General features: G+C 37.2%; 1 protein-coding gene across 9 annotated transcripts in view; it reads left to right on the forward strand.

Annotated features, from left to right (window-relative positions):
- The window catches only part of CCSER2 (coiled-coil serine rich protein 2), a 170,402-nt gene that overhangs the window by 88,770 nt on the left and 62,878 nt on the right, over positions 1-18,754 (forward strand). For all 9 annotated transcript variants that reach the window (XM_019755556.2, XM_019755554.2, XM_074339719.2 and 6 more), the window contains one exon: positions 9,875-10,070. In XM_019755556.2, coding sequence (XP_019611115.2) covers positions 9,875-10,070 — 196 coding nt within the window. The remainder of the gene's footprint in view (positions 1-9,874; positions 10,071-18,754) is intronic.

The following is an 18,754-nucleotide window of genomic DNA, read 5'->3' on the forward strand; positions in this document are numbered from 1 at the left end:
CTGCATCATGAGTGAGTATTGCCCCACGTATTGCCAGCTCAGGAAAAGATAAAAATTCAAAATTCAAAGTACGGTTTCTACTGAACGCATTATCACTTTAGTACCATCATAAAATCGAAAAATTGTAAGTAGGACCATCCTAAGTCAGGGACTGTCTGTATTTTTATTATAATATTGTGCTGTCTTTTTATCTGGCCAGCCTTACACTGCTCTTTTCTCCAGTCCTCCTTTTTTTCCTGTACCTTGTACCTTCCATTATGCTATGTGGAATTCTCTTACATTCTAACAAACTCATATACGGGCCTTTTTTACTACATTTTCCTGATTGTAACTGAAACCGAACTCTTTCCTAAATGTGCTAATTCCCCAGTGGCATTCTTAAGTGAAGGATTCTTATTTTTCGGTCGTTCTCGTACTGTACTGTGTAGAGGTGGGCTCTTGTCTTTAACCCTCATTGTCACTTCTCAGTGACGTGTTCTCCAGTCTCTTTCCTGTGAGATGTGGGGCATTTGGCTGTGTCAGTTTCTCCTTCCCGGTCCCTGCCTGCCCCTCGCTCCCAAAAATCCTGGCCCTTGGCTCCCTTTCCTTCTTCATTTTCCCCACCTTTGCTGCAATCCTGAGTGCCTCTAATGTTCACGTACCTGGTTCAAATAACCCTCTGGCTCCTGAGTTTCTTAGGCTTTTCTACATACAAGATCATGTCATCTGAGAATAGAAATAGTTTTACTGTCTTCTTTCCAATCTGGATACTTTTCTTTTTTTCTCCCCTGCATAATTGCTGTGGCTGGAACCTCCAGTACAGTGTTGAATAGGAGCGGTGAGAGCAGCCATCTGTGTCTTGTTTCTGATATGAGGAGCGACGTAGTCTTTCACTGTTAAATATGACACTAGCATGGGTTTTTCATAGAGACTCTTTATCAGGTTAAGGAAAGTCCCTTCTATACATATTTTATTGAGTATTTTTATCATGAAAGGAGTTAGATTTTGTCAGATGCTATTTCTGTGTCTATTGAGATAATTACTTGGTTTTTTTTTCTTCATTCTCTTAATGTGGTGTATAACATTGGCTGATACCAACTCTTCATTTCTCGGATAAATCCAGGTATATAATCCTCGTATATGTTGCTAGATTTGTTAGTATTTTGTTGAGGATTTTTCTGTATACATAATAGATATTGGTCTGTAGTTTTCCTGAGATAATTTTTGTGTGGTTTTAGTATTATGATCACATAGATTGAATCAGTGAATCAGTGTTTCTTTAATTTTGGAAGAAATTATGAAGGACTTTTGTTAATTTTTTATTGAATATTTTGTAGAATTCACCAGTGAAGTTATTTGGACCTCGGGTTTTATTTGAGGACAAATTTTTTGAATATTAATTTAATCTCTACAGATGTTCTGTAGATGTCTGTTAGGTTTTGTTAGTTTGAAGTGTTGTTCAAGCCTTCTGTTTCCTTGCTGACCTTCTTCCTAGTTCTATCCAATAATGAGAAGGAGGCTATTGAAGTCTCCATCTTCAGTGTATCTTGTAGGAAAGGTCTGATGACAGCAAACTCTCAGTTTTTGTTTATCTGGGAATGTTTGATTTCTTTTCAATTTTGAAGGATAGTTTTGCTGGACATAGAATTATTGGTTAACAGTCTTCCTTTTAGCATTTTGACCCGCAGGCTTTCTGTTGAAAAATCAGCTGTTAATCTTGTTGAGCCTATCTCCTACATGGTAGGTCACTTTTTTCTTGCTGTGTTCAGAATTCTCACTTTTTCTTTGGCTTTCGACTGTTTAGCTGTGATTATGTCTCTCTTTTAGTTTATGATATTTTAGCGTTTGCTGAGTTAATGATTAGACAGTGATTTCCTTAAATGTCTCGAACCAATAAGTCTCCAGCCTTTGCCAAAGTGTGTGTGTATGTTTTGAGGGATGCCTTTAGCAACCTGGTAAGCAATTTGAAGTTCTGCCTTAGCTTTCATTTTTTGTTTGCTCAGAGGCTCAAAGTTGGCCACAGGTGAGAGATTAAGGGCTTTCTCAGGTATTTCCTTGGCACACACACAGCCCTATACATGTGTATGACCTTCTCTAGGCCCAAGAATATGTTGGAGCATTTCAAAACCTCCTGTGGACATTTCTTCCGCATGTTTTTCTTAGAAGTTTTTTGGTCTGGTTGGCCCCAATTGGTGCTGTTTTGGGCAGCTGGGATTTTAAATAATTGCCACTGATTTTTTTTTTTTTTTTTTTCCCCAACAAATGTACTAGAGATAAGCCTGGTTTTACAGAACGAATTCTGAATCAGGTCAAATAAAACAACCTCTGAGAATGGGGCTTTTCTAGGAAGGTGCCAGTTAAGATCAAATAGTAGCAGTTCTCTGGAAATGGTGCTTTTTGCAGTTTCAAACCCAGTTTACTTCCCCAGCCCACCCCCTAGTGATTGCTGAATTTCACAGCTACAATGCTTATAAGGCTCTTGTTTTTCAAGCTGCCACAGAACTAAGGAGATAGACATGGCAGTTGAATAAATTAAAATACCACAGACCTTCTAGTTCTCACCAAGATTCAGCTGGTTTTGTGTGTGTGTGTTTATTTTTCTGTTTTTTTAATAAGTGCTCCTTGGTTGTTGCAAGCATTTGGTTGATTTCCAGAGTTCTGAAAAAGTTGACTGGCAAATTTGCTAGTGCTCTCAGTGCTTTTTATGCAGGAGTGAATTTTTGGAGCTACTTATTCTGCCATTCTGGAAGCACTTTCTTCCTTTTGTCATTTTTTTGTTGTTGTTTGTTTGTTTTAATAGACTTCATTTTTAGAGCAGTTTTCGGTTTACAAAAATATTGAGCAGAAAGTACAGTTCTCCTACAGTCCCTCACCTTCTTTTATATAGGTTCTCCTATTATTAGCATCATCCATTAGTTGTTACAACTGATGAGTCAATAATTGATACATTATTGTTAACTAAAATTCATAATTTACATTAGAGTTCACTCTGTACATTCTATGGGCTTTGAGAAATACATAGTTACATGTATCTACCATTACTGTATCATACAGAATAATTTCACTGCCCTTGAAATCCCACATCCTGCCTCTGTTCATCCCTCCTTTCCTCTACTCCTGGCAAACACTGATCTTTTTGCTATCTCCATAACTTCACATTTTGCAGAATGCCATGTAGTTGCAAACAGACAGTATGTAGCCTTTTTGCATTGACTTTTTTCACTTAGCAGTGTGCATTTAAGTTTCCTCCGTGTCTTTTCATGGGTCACTAAATAATAGTCCATTTTGATGAATGTTCTATAGTTTGTTTATCCATTCACCTAGTGAAGGACATCTTAATTGTTTCCAAAATTTGGCAGTTATGAATAAAGCTGCTCTAAACTTTTTTGTGCATAAGTTTTCAACTCATTTTGGTAAATATCAAGAAGCATTATTGCTGGACCAGATAGTAGTAAGAGTAAGTTTAGTTTGGTGAGAAACGGCCAAAGTGTCTTGCAAGGTGGCTGTACATTTTGCATTTCTTCCAATAGTGAATGAGAGCTGCTGTTATTATATATTCTCATCAGCATTTGGCGTCATGTTTTGGATTTTAACCATTCTAATAGGTGTGTAGTGATTATCTTGTTTTAATTTGCAATTTCCTAATGATATATGATGTGGAAGATTTTTTTATATGCTTGTTTGCCATCAGTACCTCTTCTTTAGTGAGGTGTTTGTTTAGGTCTTTTGCTCATTTTTCAATTGTTTTTTTTTTCCTTTTGAATTTTATTTTAGATACCAGTTCCTTTATCAGACACATTTTACAAATATTTTCTCCCAGTCTATATTTTTCATTTTTTATTTTTATTGGGGAATACTGGGGAACAGTGTGTTTCTTGAGGGCCCATCAGCTCCAAGTCGTTGTCCTTCAATCTAGTTGTGGAGGGCGCAGCTCAGCTCCAAGTCCAGTTGCCATTTTCATTCTTTAGTTGCAGGGGGCGCAGCTCACCATCTCATGCGGGAATTGAACCGCAACTTTGTTGTTGAGAGCTCATGCTCCAACCAACTGAGCCATCTGGCCGCCCTGTCCCAGTCTTGAGCTTGGCTTTTCATTCTCTCCTAATGGTATTTTTTACAGAACAGACATTTTTAATTTTATGCAGTCCAACTTGTCAATTTTTTCTTTCATGGATTATACTTTTTATGTTGTATCTAAAAACTTATTGCCAAATCCAGAGTCACCTGGACTTTGTCCCTTGTTATATTGTAATTTTGCATTTTACATTTAGGGCTTTGATTTTTGTTGTGTTAATTTTTGGGAAAGGTGTAAAGATCATTTTTGTACATATGGATATCCAGTTGTTCCAGCACCATTTGTTGAAAAGACTCTATGTCCCCTCTCCTTTGAATTGCCTTTTCTCTTTGTAAAGGATCAGTTGACCAAATGGGTGTATTTCTGAACTCTCTGTTCTGTTTCACTGATGTGTCTATTCTTTCGTCAGTATCACACCGTCTTGATTACTGTCACTTTAGAGTAAGTCAGATAGAGTCAGTATTCTGACTTTCTTCTTCTTCAGTATTGTGTTGGTTATTCTGGGTCTTTTACCTATTGATATAAACTTTCGAATCACTTTGCTGATATCCACAAAATACCTTGCTGGGATTTTGATTGAGATTGTGTTGCATTAAGCATTTAAAAAAATATAATCATGAACATAATGCGCACATTTAACTTTTTTTTTTCCCCACCCCCTCCACCCACTCCCCCACTCCTGGTTTTTAAGCCATTGTTTTTCAGTCTAGTTGTAGGACACAGCTACCTGGCCCATGCTGGTATTAATGAGTCTTGCACTCCCCTCGGCTGAGGCAGTCGGTCCCTGGTCGTGGGTTGGTCTCTCACGGCAGCTCTCGTTGGCTGCCGGCCACTCATGCTGGCTGCCAGCCAGCGTGGCCACCAGTGGCTCACGGTAGCACACGTCAGCACACAGCAGCTCACGGCAGTGCACAGCAGTTCACACCGACCTCCGGCCGCTCACAGCAGCCCAGCTCCAGGGAGAGTCATTGTTCACAGTCTTAGCTGTAGAGGGCGCAGCTCACTGGCCCATGTGGGAATCGAACCAGCGGCCTTCGATGTAGGAGCAGGGCACTCCAACCACCTGAGCCACCAGGCCGCCCCACATTTAACTTTTAATATATAATTTTTATTAATGGTGAGGAAAGAAACACTAAAGGTTTTGTGAAGTCAAATTGCAGCTCACATTAGGAAATAAATGAAGACAAAAGAATCAATCTCTCTTTTCTGTCTGTCTCACACACACACACACACACAAACACACACACACACACACACACACAGAGAGAGAGAGAGAGAGAGAGAGAGAGAGAAATTTCTACTTGTCAGTCTAACCTATGAATCACAAGTCTTAAGATTAGCACAAAATCACACATCTTAGTAATCAAAATGCTTGTGTTGAAGTGGAAAAGTATATAGATACGGCCACATAATTTGGGGAAGATTCCTTTAAAGCTACAATGATTATGCAGCAATGTGATTATTAGGCATGTGGATTGAATGTCAGGTGCTACTACTGTGTGTGGATTCAATTTAAGTGGCTTAAAAAAAGGCTGATCTCGTAAAGGTTTATTTTTGTAGTTATTCTGATCCTTTATTTTTTTTCTTGTTGATTTTATTGGCTGCACTTATAGAATGATGTGAAATGATATTGGTGAATGCGGACATTTCTTTCGCATGCTTCTCTAACACTGAACTCACTTTTGTCTTCACCCATACCGATATTGGTTAAGTCCTTCATATCTGCGAGCCCACCCAGCCTGTGATCGGCCACCTGGGCCACAAAGGCGCAGAGGTTCTGCCTTTGCTGACGCACTGGTCACCTTCCAGTGGATTCCCCAAAGCGGCTTGCAATTTGCTTTCACCGTCTAATTTCTCTACTAGAAATCCATAATTGTTAATATTCGTATACAAGTAAAAATTGTGCATGTCACCTTAATATGAGGTGTTGTGTCTAGTAATTCCTCCCATTTGTCATGTTTATTTTTCTTCACCTTCTTTATGTCTTCATCCCTGGATTTGTGTTTGCACTCTTGGAAGGTGAGTTTACCTCCCATTCTAATTCAAAGGTTCAGATTCTCATGTGTGAACTGCATCATCTTCTCGAATGTGAAATCTCAAAATCTTCATTATCTTTCTGTCTTTTTTTTTTCCTCTCCTATTTTAATAGTGTCCTTTTGTTTTCTGAAAATAACCTGTTATTTATTTGCTTTCTGTTGTGTATCTTCTGCCTGTTCTCAGTAATACTCACTTTTCCCCCCAGGAGGCTTCAAATAGCCCTCCTGAGGTGTTATTTCCTACTTCTTGTCAGATGGTTTAGCAACAGATACACAGATATGAAGTAATTGTGTCAACATTTACCAATTGGGGACTATAGGTGAAGGTATATGGCATTACAGTATTCTTTTGACATGTTAGAAAATTTTTTTCAATATAAAAAAGTTGGAAATTATTGATTATAACAATAATAATACAGTAGTAATTAGTTTTTATTTAATATTTGCTACTGTGTTTCCCAAAAATAAGACCTAGCCCGACAATCAGCTCTAATGCGTCTTTTGGAGCAAAAATTAACATAACACCCGGTCTAATTTTACTACAATATAAGACTGGGTATTATATTATAATTATATATTATATATTATATTATATAAGACCTTGTATAATAATTTTTGCTCCAAAAGGCACATTAGAGCTGATTGTCCGGCTAGGTCTTATTTCGGGGAAACATGGTATATATATCAGACATTGTTCCAAGAATTTTGACATATATTACCCCATTCAATCCATATACCAACCTAATGAGGTGAGTACTCTTACTATCCTCATTTTATAGATCAGGAAAATGAAGCATAGATAAAGTAACTTGCCCTGTGTGTTACACAGGTAGAGCTAACATTTGACTAAGATAATCTGTGCAGGTAATATAAAAATTAATAAGATAGCCCTGTTCTCAAAGGGTTTATAATTTAGTTAGAGGTGATATGTATACAAATTTCTTTAATTTTTGTTGTAAAATAAATTAAGGATCATAAAATGGCAGTTTTATTCAATGGAAGGGATTAGGGAGGGCTTTTGAAAAAAGTAGCATTTCAGTACTAGGAGGAGATACGTTTGGTTTGGATCTGCTCGTGGAAGTGTTTGAAGTACAACCTAGGGCATATGAACTTATTTGGCAGGCAGTGGAAAACATTGAAAGTTAAAGAAACTATGGCCCAAAGATATTAAGCGTTTTCAATAGCTAGTTAATGTCAGCCAGTAAATCTTGGATCAGAGCTGTCTCTTTAACACAGTTGTAGTTTTTCTAGATGCCAGTTCTTTGTCCCTATATTTAGTTAGTGATCAAGGCTTGTTGACTTCCTTTGAAATTTTTTTCATTCATCAGTTACTTGGATGTGATTCATGTTTATGTCAACCTAAGATAAGCCCTTAGTCATACCTGATTCTCATGCTGTGGACTGCAGACCAGTCTCCTTCAGTCTCTTCTCTTTCTAAACTTTGTTTTACTCACTTGGTAAAATAAAAAGTAAACTTTAACTTGATTATTAATTGGGAATTTTGAATGTGACTGCTTCCAGATAATATTAAAGTAGTACTTTTTAATGTCATAACTAAAGAAGTTTAGAATCTCACAGGTGGAAACTTAAAACAACAACAACAACATGGGTTAAAATCCATGCTCCTTACTCAGTCAGTGAAAACAACAGTAACATAAACAAGCAAACAAACAAAACCAGGTGTTTCTGATACAGAGGAACAGAATACACAGCTTATGTAGTCATGGAGTTTCTAACTTGCACGGTTACAAACGAACGCAATATACTCTGACAGGTGCTATCATGGGGTACAGTATAGGGCTGTATAAGGGCACCTATGGTTTAGGGGATTACGGAAGCTTTCCCTGAGGAAATGCCAACTAATTTAAGATGAAGAGGAGTTATCATTCTCCAGATCAAGTGTACAGTGGAGGGCAGGATGGGTAAACGGGCCCAAAGTAGAGAAGTTGAAGACATGGGTGTGTAGATGAGGAAGATTGTAGCATGCCTTGGCAATCTCAGATAATTTGCTGCGGATTAAGAAATCAGTCTGAAGGAGGCAGATGTGTTGAGGGATAAAGTCGAAGAATAAATTGGATTCAGGCTCTCTGTGGCCTCATAAGCCATATTTAAGAGTCTCCTTGTCCCTGAAAATCATGCCTTGCACTTTGTGCCATTACTTTTCATTTTCTTTTTCTAGAAAGCCTTCACCTTTAATTTCAGTCAAACTCAAACCTCATACTTTATAGTTCATCCCGAGTTCTTTCGTATCCAAGTAAATTTCCCAAAGTGTATCAGCTTTTTTCTCCAAAAACGTAACTTTTACTATCTCTCCTATTCATTTGCCAGGTGATTGTATATTTTTGTCTTACTATTTTCTTCTTATTACTATGTATTTTTCATCACTCTGTGTATAGATAGTTTGTCTGTTCACTCATGGATGGTAAATTTATACTAATTAATTGATCAGTTTTTGAAATTTAATAACTCAACAATATTGTGAACCATTAAAATAAAGCAGATATGTGAACAAATTAGGGTCTTACCTGTGGATCAGCAACTGAAAAGTTCTTAAATTTTTTTTTGAGGGGTTGAAAGAAAAATCAGGCCGACATACTTTCAGAGAAAAATAATCTTGTGAAAATGAAGTTCATATTGAATATTTGAGAATTTAGAGATTTGGGAATATTTGTTAGAAGCTAGAAAATTTAGTAGAAACTATCTTTCTACTTTTTCAATATGGTTGAAATTTAGTGCATTGTGACTTTTCCAAATTTAATACATCATGAATTTAACTTTAATCTTAGTATAATATAGCCATTATATTGGAGATAATATTTTTTCAGTGTGTTCTTAAGAACCAACTGGAAATTACGTGTAATGTGAATGCAGTACTTTTTAAATTGTTATAGCTATGACTTCTGGTTAAAAACATTGTGTTTTTTCACTTCCATGAAACACAGTATCCCTAGTTCTTTTTTCTTTTTTCCCCTCTTACTCAGAATTTATATTATTGTATGAAACTAAAGGGAAGTTTAAATTTTTTAGAGCAGATTTTTTTTTTTTAATTTTATTTTATTAAATTTATTGGGGTGACAATTGTTAGTAAAATTACATAGATTTCAGGTGTACAATTCTGTATTACATCATCTATAAATCCCATTGTGTGTTCATTACCCAGAGTAGAGCAGATTTTTTTTAATGCTGTTTTTTTTTTTAATGCAGTTTAAGATATAGGAAATATGTGGTATGTATAAGATTTGTATAAAATCTTGTTTAATCTTTATTGGAAAAGATTATTTATCTGCAATGTTAAAAACAAAAAAAGAAATAACAGTTCATCTGCCTTAACTGTTTGTTGGGACTTGCTAGCAGTAGGAGTCCAGGGGTGTGTCCAATGTGGGTATTAACATGGGTAGCATAGTTATGGGGCTAAAAAAAAGATGTGAAGTATAAGAGGCCAATTAAAGTAAAAAACTAAAAGGCAGATACCAGTGCATAAAAAGGAAAATAAGTATAATTTTTTCCAGGCCAGGCTTTTCCTGAGTTGTTTCTATTCATGTTCCTAAGGAATAAGGTTTGTTAAACCCGTGTGTAAAATACACAAAATGGGGGAGTGCAGAAAATAATTGTGTTAATAACAACTAGATCTGATTGGACCTTTCAGTGGAACCAAATGCTGAGTAAAAGTCAGAGGCTTTGTGACAATGATAAATGATTTGTAATAATCACTGCAGTGATTTCATTACTTTTATTTCTTTCTGAAATTGTGTTGTGTATCTTTTCCCTCCAACTTCTGCCCTTCCAGAGGCTCTCCCTATAGAGAATCTCCTTTGGGTCATTTTGAAAGCTATGGAGGGACCCCCTTTTTCCAGGCTCAGAAGATGTTTATAGATGTACCTGAAAATACAGTGATACTGGATGAGATGACCCTCCGGCACATGGTCCAGGACTGTACTGCTGTGAAAACTCAGTTACTCAAACTGAAACGTCTGCTGCATCAGGTGAGTACAAAATGAACATTTTGGGCTCTGATATTTTGAGTTGCAAGGTGGATTGACTTTTATTTTTAAAAAGAAAAAGTTAATTGTTTTTAATGTCTAGATTTCTGTAGAAATAATGCTTGTAAATAGTATACGAGTATAATAGAAATTTCTGTGGGAGACAGAAACATGGGATTTCGCACAGTGGTCTCAGTATAGTCCCTGTTACTTATGAGCTGTGTGATATTTGGTAAACCAACCTCTCTGCTTCTGCTTCCTCATTTTTATAGTACCCACACTTAAGGTTATTGAGAGAATTAGCAATAGTAGTTGTAAATTGAGAGATCTGATGTCTGAAACATAGCAGGTATTCAATCATCAGTGACTGCTACTATAATTTCAGCTACGTGGGAAATAAGAAAGTTTTACTTTCATAATCATAGTCATATAATTTCACTTTTGTTTGAAATGTTCAAGTTTAATCTTTCTCAGTCCTCTCTCTCTCTCTCTCTCTCTCTCTCTCTCTCTCTCTCTCTCTCTCTCTCTCTCTCTCTCTTGAGAGAATCTAGACTCTTAGCAGTGGTGACTTGTCCAAAGACACTGGGTGAGCTGATGGTTGAATCTGGCTTCTGATTCAATAGTACTTTTTTTGTTTGAACATATGGCACCTAACAGACAAGGTCAGATGCATAGCAGAAAACTAAGGAATAAAATACTAATTTTAAAATGTGGATGTCTGTTATTGAATTTTAAATCTATATTTGTCTTTTGTAGGCTAGCCAAATTTAGCTTGAATTGTGGTTGAAAAAGAATATTCTAGCTTTTCTGCTCAACTTACTTTTTGGGTTATCTTCCTCAGGGTTGTGTGCTAGCTTCTTAGGACCAAGGACCAAGTCTTAGAATTTCTGGTTGTGATCAATGATATATACTCAGTAAAGGCTCATTGAAATTACTTGGTTATAGGTTTTCTGGACTACTCTCCTCCATTCTTGTGAATGTTTAGCTACCTATTGAAAATAAACTTTTCTTTGCTAAGGCTGAGAGTAAGAAAGTGGAGGATCCTTTTCGTATATGAGATTCTTGGATTCCTCTTGAGATAGAAATTCCATGTTTGAAATACACAGACATTGAGCTTCCAATCTAGTTTAACTATCACTGGGAGATACATTGGTTATGGTATTTCTCTTCTCGCCAGTCTAGGGAGATCAGGAACTTCAGAGTCAAAGGAAAGGAGGTAGAAAGGGTGGGAAATAGCTAAAATATATTAAATATCTTCTTTGAATTAGTCGGGGGTTGGAGAGCTATACCACACACCCTCATTTGTGCCTGGCTTAATGGCCCTGAAACATGAAGCGTGATTAAATGTCAGCTAATAAGACTAAGCCACCGGTAGTAATGACAGAAGTGGCATAATTCAGGACAGAATAGGTGAATTGGTAACCAATGATAAGTACCATAAAAATAATAAACTGTTTTTTGAGATACTTTATAAAAAACTGAATCTCTTAATGGCTTTCTGTCATTACAACCTCTGAAATTTTAGGTAGTACACGCTGATCAAATTGACTTTGTTTTTGTAGTGGCAACAAAATTATGAGAAGAAAATTGCAAAATCTTTTTAGGGCATCATTAAAGTTCCCCCAAATGCTAATAGATGTTAAAGGCTGAATGAGTTCAAGATTTCAGGTAATTGCCTCTTAATTTTTCCCTTTTAATATTGCTAAATTTAAAAAAGGTTAGTGTGATGCATTTACATGGCTTAAAAATATTCAATTAGTATCCAGAGGCTTAATGAGAAAACAGTATTTCTATCCCTCGCCCGTGTGTCATCCTTTTCTTATCTGAGCAGGTTACTACTGTCTGAAGCATCTCTAGAGCTGTTGTGCAGGGACTTTCTTTTGTTATATTCTGGGGCTGGCTTCACTTATTTCCTGGATAACGTATCTCCTGTCTAGTTTAGCCGCTGAGAAGAATCTCCTACATTCAAATTCATTTGACTTTGCTCATTACTATTTAGGAGTGAGGAACTACAGAGTTGATTCAGGACTTGGTACAGGAGCTGGCTTGTCAACCAGCTGGTTTTATTTTACAGTGATTGTTGGATATTGGTGGAGCCTCAATATCTACACTAAGGGGAGGAGTTTTCCTTCTGAGGTTGTTGCAATTTCTCCAGAGAAGAAAACTCCTGTGGTTGTTTTTGCTTGGTATAGAGGTGGGAGATTTGGGAGTCTGTTCTTGCCTTGTGCAGACTTCCAATCCACTCCCACATTTTTAATCCTGGCGGGTCAGATACTTAGCTTTTTCTCTCTCTAGCAATTTGACCCCGTTTGAGGTTTTGCGGGGTAAATTTTGTCCATATTCTCCAGCTGCACACAGTGTAGTTGTGTCTTCCTCCAGGTCTCCTAAATCACTGACTGGAGTTTCTGTCTGCTATGTCCCCTCCCCAGTTCTCTTCATCATTGCAGTTTATGTTTTTAAAATTTCTTTCTTATCGTTTTAGTGTAGGTTTAAGAGAAAGAGAAGATAAACATATCTCTATTCAAAAGCCCTCCCCTGTTTAAAATATAGAGAAAATGTTTTAAAATTACTTTAGTTGTGTGATTGCTTCCGTCTGAAACTTCAGTGTGTCACAGCTCAAAATTTGATTTAATCCTTGCACATTGTTGTGTGCTGGATTGACCAGTAGAGAGGTGGGGGGTTTGCGCTCATTTGCAAGCGTAAGAACTTAAATAAGCGCTGGCAACCAGCGCTTATGTGGGGCTACACATAAGGGATTGGCATTATAGGGAGGAGTCACCTTTACTTCAGTAAACTTGAAACCTAACAAGGCATGACTGAATACTAGTTCAGAAGGAAGAATGTCCACATATAAAGAGGTAGTTGCATAATCTCTAGTTCTCCAAGTGGCTTATGCCAAGGCAGTGTTCCTTCAACTCAGAATTCTTGTCCTTGATTACTTTTAGCAAAGTTTAATCAGGCTATTTCCCTTATAAGATTGAATTACTTTCATATAAGGAAACTAAAGAGAAATCATTAATGAAAATACAAATGATTTCTACAGCCTGATTCTTACTGGAAAGAACAATTTTATAGAGATCCTGAGTACTTTACATATAAATATGTAAAATTTGTATTACCTAGTACTCAGTAAATGTATGTTCAATTGATTGTAATCAAACAATTTTGCAAGTCCCTTACCTGCCTTAGTTGCTGGTTATGTCTTAATCCAGTGGCCTTTCATTTCTGTCTTTGTTCTTTGATCTCCAGAACCCAATCAGTTGTTTCTTCTAGGCCCCTGACCATTCAGTCAAACCACTGGCCACAGCTGATGAACTGGTGCATAACAACCCATCTGCCCATTTTTCCTTCTAAGCAAAGTGAACAACTAGATTCACTGCTCATTGTTTTGCCCACTGGGAGGATTCCTTTCACTGCTGTTCTTCCAAGAGCCCCAGAAAGGGACTGTGGTGCTGCTGCTGTCCACTTTCAGGTGTGTCTGCATATCGTACAGAGCCATCTGTAATCCAGACCTGCGTCTCTCCTTCCTCTGTCAGCTGATCATAGAGAACCCCCCTCATGAGACCACAGTGCAGGCCGGAAGAGAGAAGGCAGAGTAGCAGGAGTGGGGACCATGGGCATTTGAGCCACTTCTTCATGTAACTTACTTACATCCTCAGGGTCTGCTCGGCCCCCATCACGGCTATACAACTTGCATTTGATAATAGAATGTTGCTGTGCGCACCCAACTGGATGACTTTATGTGTCGGATAATACCCAGTATTGGGTGGGCAGCTTGATATTGGTAACTGGGTGACCCAAGGTTAAGCATTTAGTCACTTGTGGGACCCAGGAGCAGGCCAACAGCTGTGTCTTAAACAGAGAGTAGTTATCCACAGAGGATGCAGGGATTTGTTCCTAAGGGCCTGCACTGAGGTTCACCTATGAGGCCTGCGAATATCTCCGGACAGCATCCCTCTCTGCCATGGCCACTTCAGGCTCCATGGGATCTGCTGGATCATGTGACCCAAGTGGCAGAGCAGCTTGCACAGCAGCCTGTTGAAGTGCCTTTTGGTTGCTTCTCAGACCCAGCCGCTATTCATCTCACTCGGTAAATGGGCCGGAATAACATACACAGATGACGGATATGTTGCCTGCAAAATCTAGAGGCCCACAAGGTGTTGTACCTCTTCTCTGGTTGTAGGAAGATCAGATGCAGCAACTTACCTTTCACCTTAGAAGGTGTATGTTGGCATGCCAGTGGTCCGCACGCTTCCTACACTGCCTTCTCTCTCCACAAACAGTTGTTTCTATTCCTTTTGTTCCTTTTGTGTTCCTGGCAGTAAGGGTAAAGTGATGGTTGGACAGTGCTATTCAAAGTGGCTTGTACATAAAGTGTTTGCTACTGGTCCATTGAGAGTTAAAGTAGCTCTTGCCAGAATAGAAATCGACATCCTTGTTCCACAAATTCCTGCTACCAGAGAAAAAAATTGAGCCAAACTAAATTGTGTTTAGTGACTACTTTTCTTGATTTACAGTCTGGTGCAAGCTTTTTATTGTGTCACAGAGAGGAAAGAGTTTATGGATGAGAACTGATCTGAGATCAAACTGTGAATAACACTCGTGTAAGGTACTGTTCTTACCAGTAGAAGACAAGCCCAGGGAGTGAAAAAGACATGCAACCAAATGTAGTATCTGATATACCTTTATGTAGTATGCGAGAGAGAAAAAATAGGAAATGGAGATGAAGAAATTCACTGTTTGCCATGATAGAGAAGATATGAAACTGGACGTTGAGCTTATCAGGTGTAGGATTTTGGGGAGCTCAGGGGAATTAGCAGGAGCAAAGGTGCAGGTTCTTGAAAGTATGAGCTGTACTTCTCAGTGATGAAGGAAAACCCATGAGTACCTAAGATGCTCAACAAAGAGAAAGCTAGAAAAATCAGTGCTCAACTTGATACACTTTAAGCTGACTAGTAATACAGCTTCTTACCTTAAAAATGCTTATTAATATGAAAGAATTAAGCATTCATGCTGCATTTATAGTGGGATCTACATTTTAGTAACTAAAGAGGCCCTTGATGAAACATAATTCAACTTTGCTGAAGAATGGCAACAAATTAAGTCTAGAAAGTGTGATAGAATTAGAGAAACATCATTTTATAAACCCAAATGAAATTTCTGCTTTATGCCAGGATTATTAATTGGTGTTATAACCAGTAGGTGAATGGGATTGGGTTCCCAAACCATTCATACAATGGCAAAGTAACACATATAAATTGCTTTATGGTTGCAAGAGAGAAACACATAATTGTTCATTGGAGAGCTCAAACTGTCATTACCCTAATCCGGTGAGTAGTTTTCCCATCACTAATGAGTTCAGGTAGCCAGATATTATATATCTTTTCATGTGATTCAGAGAATTATGTGTAATAATTCTGTACAATATTATACAAATATGTATAATAATTTTGTTCAATACACAGAATAATGTGTAATATTTTCTAGTCAAAAACATTTATTTTTAATTCTCCAATTCACTACAACTTCCTTTTATAGGATAAACAGGTGATAGCAGAATAAGAGGAAGGAACCAGACAAATTCCGATTATTGGAAATTTAGTAGGAAAAATGGTAATGACTTGTTAGCTTGTTAGTATCCTAAAAAGTTGGTGCAGGGAAGTGACAATGCTACATTAAAAGAAATTTAAGGGACAACTAGATATATGAGATTCTGAATTGGATATTGGTTGGACAGATCAATTGTAAAGGACATTTTGGGTCAATCGTGGAAATTTGAACATGGCCTACGTATTAGATAAAGTAGAAATTTACTGAAATGGAAAGATAGAGACTGTTGACTAAAGAAAGCAGGTTATAAAACAGTATGTACATGAAGGTCATATATCTTTTTTTAAAATTAAATTTATCAGCGTGTTATTGGTTGGTAAATTAACAGGTTTCAAGTGTACAATTCTATAATACATCATCTATATATTGTCTTGTGTGTTCACCACTCAAAGTCACTTCTCCTTCCATCACCATATGTTTGACCCCCTTTATCCTTTTCTACCTCCCATCTTCCCCCCTTTCCCTCTGGTAAACACTAAACTGTTGTCTGTGTCTATGAGTTTTTGTTTGTCTTGAAGTTCATTTGTTGTTTTCAGTTTTACATCGCACACATAAGTGAAGACCTATGGTTCTCAACTTTTTCCGTCTGACTTCTTTTGCTTAGCATGATCATATATATTTATCCATAGATACCTATATATCTATATCTCCAGAAGGATATGCACTAAGGTATTAATAGTGATGATACCTGGATAGCGAGAATGTGATGTCTTTTTTTTTTTTTTAATCTACATTTTCTAATTTTTAATTTTCACCACTATGTATTTACTGTTTTGGAAAAAAAGAAAACGTCATTGAGAAGTACGTGTTTTACTCAAAGATCAGTTAATAATTGGATATAGTTCAAATGTAGGATGTAAGAGAAGAGGCAGGAATGATACATAGGCTTCAGGTGATTGTAAAGGGCATGTGTGCCTCAAAAAGAGCTTGGGAGTTATTCTGTAGGCAATGGTAAGCTAGACAAGTGACATGGTCAAAGTGGACAAATTGGTATTAAAAATATTACTGAAGGGATTTGTGAAAAATGAATAGCAGAGAGAATGACTTTTAAGCCATAATATTTAGGAGGCTGTTGCAGACATCCAGGTTTTAGCCTAAAATTTTTAAAGTTAATTGAAAATAGTTCAGTTTTGGTGCTCTCTTCATGCATGTGTCTTACAAGAGTTGTGTATGTAAAACTTTTATATAGTGGTCATACAGTGCATACTGGGCATTTTCCTAGGTTCTCCAACACACATTATCTCTAGTCCTTGAAAAGTTGAAGAAGTTGAGGCTCAGAAAGCTAATTAGTGTTAAAACAAGGACTGTTTACTCTGGTCCTTGGGACTCCAACCCCTTGTGTACACTGGTATTCTAAGAGAAACCCTGGGAACAGCAGGGAGAGGAGACTGGGAAGGCATCTCCAGCGCTGCTTGCCATCATCCTGCATCCCTCAGACAAACTCAGGGCTGTGGCGTCTTTATTTGATTAAATAGGCCTCTGTATTTAAGAGTTCCCTTGAACAAAGTTCTAAATTGCACACAAATAAAACTTACAAATTGTAAGCCATTGCATTTGGCCTTTGATCTATTTTTTGTCCTTGTTATACACAGCTCAAGGTTACTTCACAGTTTAAACAGCACTTTCATGTGCCTTATTTTCTTCATCACAGCGACACTGGGGCATAGGGAGGACAGCAGTAATCCTATTTTAATGGGCAGAAAAGCGAGACTCCCAGATTTAACTGCATGTCTTAAGGTCACCCACTTGCATCCTAGGACAGAATGTATTTTAAACCCAGGGCTCTTGAAATATTTTAGCTTAAATATTTAACTTCTTTAAAAAAAATGTTTTTTAAATTTCAATTTCAGTTCACATATTAATATTATAGTAGTTTCATGTGTAAACCATAGTGATGAGACATTTATATAACGTACAAAGTGATCACCCCAGTAAGTCTAGTATCCATTTAAATCGTGTGTAGTTATTACAATATTGACTATAGGCCCTATGCTGTAAGCTTACTACGTCTTATATTGTAGTATCTAATTTAGAGGATTTTAAATAAGAACTTCCACCCTGATCTGAAGAGCATGTGGACATACAGAAAAAAAATTCTGGTGGTATCTTGTTTCTTTACTTTAATTCCCTACATCCCATTTCAAACACTTGAAGCATGTTTTGCATATAGAAAAGGGTACTGTTCAGACATGTCTATTTCAGTGAATTTTTGTAAACTGAAAATAGCAAGAAATAAAACATAACCAGAACCCCGGAAGAGAAGCTCCCTTCAAGTCACTACCTTACTTTTCTCATGGTGACTGAATGATTTCTGAAGACAGAGATGTGTTTACCTGTGTTTGAAATTTATGTAAATGAAATCATGTATATTCTTTTTAAAAATCTGGCTCTTTTTGCTCAACATTATATGTGTGAACCATCCATATTTTGCATTCATTCTCATCGTTGTAGAGTATTGCTTGATGTGAATTACCCCAATTTATTTCATTTGTTCTACAGTTGATAGGCATTCAGATAGTTTTCCAGTTTTGGGTTATTATGAACTGTGCTGCTACAGTATTATAGTATATTTTGGTGAACATGTGTGTGCATTTCTGTTGGGTATATGCCTATGAATAGAATAGCTAGGTCATAAGGCGTGTAGATAATTCAGCTTTAGTAGATATTTCAAAACAGTTTTTCAAAGGGATCATACCTGTCCATTTTCTTCCAGATCATTTCATTATTTTCCCTGTTGACTTGGATCATATTATTACATTCAACATCCTTTTTGACCTTGGAATAGGAAAATAAAAATCTAAGGTAGAATAATGAGAAGAGCGTGATGATACCTCTTTCTGACATTTTTGGAGATTAATCTTGATAACTCATACCCTGTCTACGTGTGTGTGTGTGTGTGTGTGTGTGTGTGTGTGTGTGTGTGTGTGTGTAGATTTAAAGCAGCAGCAGCATTCTGGTGAGTGAGTGCACTAAGAGTTAAGGAGCTGCTGAATGAATGCCATTTGGTGGCAGAGAACCACAGAAAGGCCAGGGAGCTCATGCTTCTGTAGGCCCAGACTGTTCTCATTACTCTAGGG

The sequence above is a fragment of the Rhinolophus sinicus genome, chromosome 15 (genome assembly GCF_057876585.1).
Source record: "Rhinolophus sinicus isolate RSI-liver-muscle chromosome 15, RSI-T2T, whole genome shotgun sequence".
In the NCBI taxonomy this organism is placed as follows: Eukaryota; Metazoa; Chordata; class Mammalia; order Chiroptera; family Rhinolophidae; genus Rhinolophus; species Rhinolophus sinicus.